The 2,082-nt window shown below is 53.7% G+C and overlaps 1 protein-coding gene across 1 annotated transcript in view; it reads right to left on the reverse strand.

The window, feature by feature from the left end:
- Positions 1-298: 298 nt before the first annotated feature.
- LOC105543750 (gap junction gamma-3 protein-like) overlaps positions 299-2,082 on the reverse strand; it is a 10,669-nt gene continuing 8,885 nt past the window's right edge. The window contains exons 2-3 of the mRNA XM_011985828.1: positions 982-1,731; positions 299-362 (exon numbers count right to left, since the gene is read on the reverse strand). Coding sequence (XP_011841218.1) covers positions 299-362; positions 982-1,730 — 813 coding nt within the window. The 5' untranslated portion in view covers position 1,731. The remainder of the gene's footprint in view (positions 363-981; positions 1,732-2,082) is intronic.

Genomic DNA, 2,082 nt, shown 5'->3' on the forward strand with positions numbered 1-2,082 from the left:
ACGGAGTCTCTGTCACCCAGGCTGGAGTGCAGTGGTGCGATCTTGGCTCACTGCAAGCTCTGCCTCCCCGGTTCAAGCGATTCTCCTGTCTCAGCTTCCTAAGGGGTTGGGATTATAGGCGCTCTGCACCATGCCTGTACTTTTTTGTATTTTTAGTAGAGATGGAGTTTCACCATGGTGGCCAGACCCGTCTCAAACACCTGACCTCAGGTGATCTGCCTGCCTCGACCTCCCAAAGTGCTGGGATTACAGCGTGAGCAACCGCGCCTGGCCGAACAACAGGATTTTAAGCCTGAACTCAGAGGCAGCGCAGACTGGGGATCTGCACTGGGAAGTCATCTGCAAGGACGTGGTGGCTGGAGCTACAGATAGAGGGAAAGTTATCCAGGGAGAGTGAGGGTGTGGGACAGGGAGAGAGAGAGACCGCAACACAGTCCTAAGGAACACCAGCATTTTTTTTTTTTGAGACAGAGTCACCGAGGCTGGAGTGCAGTGGCACCATCTTGGCTCTTTGCAACCTCCACCTCCCAGGTTCAAGCAATTCTCCTGCCTCAGTCTCTCAGGTAGCTGGGATTACGGATACCCACCACCATGCCCAGCTAGTTTTTGTACTTTTAGTAGACACGGGGTTTCACTACGTTGGCCAGGCTGGTCTTGAACTCCTGACCTCAAGCGATCCACCTGCCTAGGCCTCCCGAAATGCTGGGATTACAGACGTGAGTCACTGCATCTGGCCCAGTTAGTGCTTTCTATGAGAGCAATTTCTCCAAAGTTTTCAACTTGACATAATCAACATAACCATCCTGTGTATTAGGGGATGGCAGGTCATTCACTCCTTCAGCTCTTTTGGTTAACCGGTACCTCGACTTGGCTATATCCACAGGTCGGGGAGGTCAGGAGATGTCACCCCTAGTCTCTGGGGCTGTAGGGCACATGGTCTCTGAAATGGAACAAGGCTGACCAGGCCGATGGATGGCTCACAGTGTCTGCTGGAGGTTCCTTTTGCTGCTCAGGGCGAGGGCATGGCTGGAGGAAGAGGCCCCACCCAGGAAGTTCTGCAGGGGCTTACACAGTCTTCCCAGACCCAGAAGCACAATCTCCAAAAGAGTGAACAAGAGACGGAACCCACTGACTCTAAAAATGGCTTTTAGAAAGATGATCTTCTCCGAGGGGCGGGAAAAGGTGCAGGTTAATCTATACGGGCAAGGCTCTTGGCCACATGCAAAGGAACTGGGCATCTGGAACCCATACAGGTGGTACTGCAACCCTGGTGCTGTCCCCTCCAGGACCAGCTGAGCTCCCAGCTGAGCCACGTAAGCCCAGAGCAGCGTGAGGCTTCCAGCCCCTGGGGTATCTCTGCTGCTCTCCCCTCCCTGGATCAGGGTATCCTCTTCCTCCTTCCCCTTTCCTGATAATTCCCAGTGCCAGATCACGTGATACAGAGTGAAACCCCTGTAGAGGACGCTGGGTACAGCCACCAAGATGACCTGGAAGACCCAGAAACGCAGCGGGGAGAGGGGGTGGAAGGCATCAAAGCAGGCAGCCTTGCAGCCCGGCTGCTGGGTGTGACACCCAAATTCACTCTGCTCATCGCCATAGACTCCAGGCCCACTGGCAGCCAGCAGCACAAGGCGGAATCCCAGGAGCTGGGGAAGCAGGAGGCGACCCCCGGCGGGGCGGGGGGAGTGCCAGCTCTTCACCAGCAGCCGCCGCAGGAACCTGCTACACATCCTGTTAGGGAGCTTTAAAAAAAGGTGATTATACGTTATTGATTTTTTGTTTTTAAAGACCTCTGTTGCCCCAGGCTGGAGTGCAATGGTGTGATCATAGCTCACTGCAGCTTCCAACTCTTGGGCTCAAGCAATTGTCCTGTCTCAGGTTCCTGAGTAGCTGGGACTACAGGTGCATGACACCACGCCCAGCTAAGTTTTAATGTTTTTATAGATACGGGGTCTTGCTATGTTTCCCAGTCTGGTCTCAAACTCCTGACTTCAAGCAATTCTCCTGCCTCGGCCTCCCAAAGTGCTGGGATTGCAGGTGTGAACTGTTGCACCAGGTTACCAGTGTTTTTTTTTTTTTTTT

Source organism: Mandrillus leucophaeus, unplaced genomic scaffold (genome assembly GCF_000951045.1).
Source record: "Mandrillus leucophaeus isolate KB7577 unplaced genomic scaffold, Mleu.le_1.0 Scaffold29, whole genome shotgun sequence".
In the NCBI taxonomy this organism is placed as follows: Eukaryota; Metazoa; Chordata; class Mammalia; order Primates; family Cercopithecidae; genus Mandrillus; species Mandrillus leucophaeus.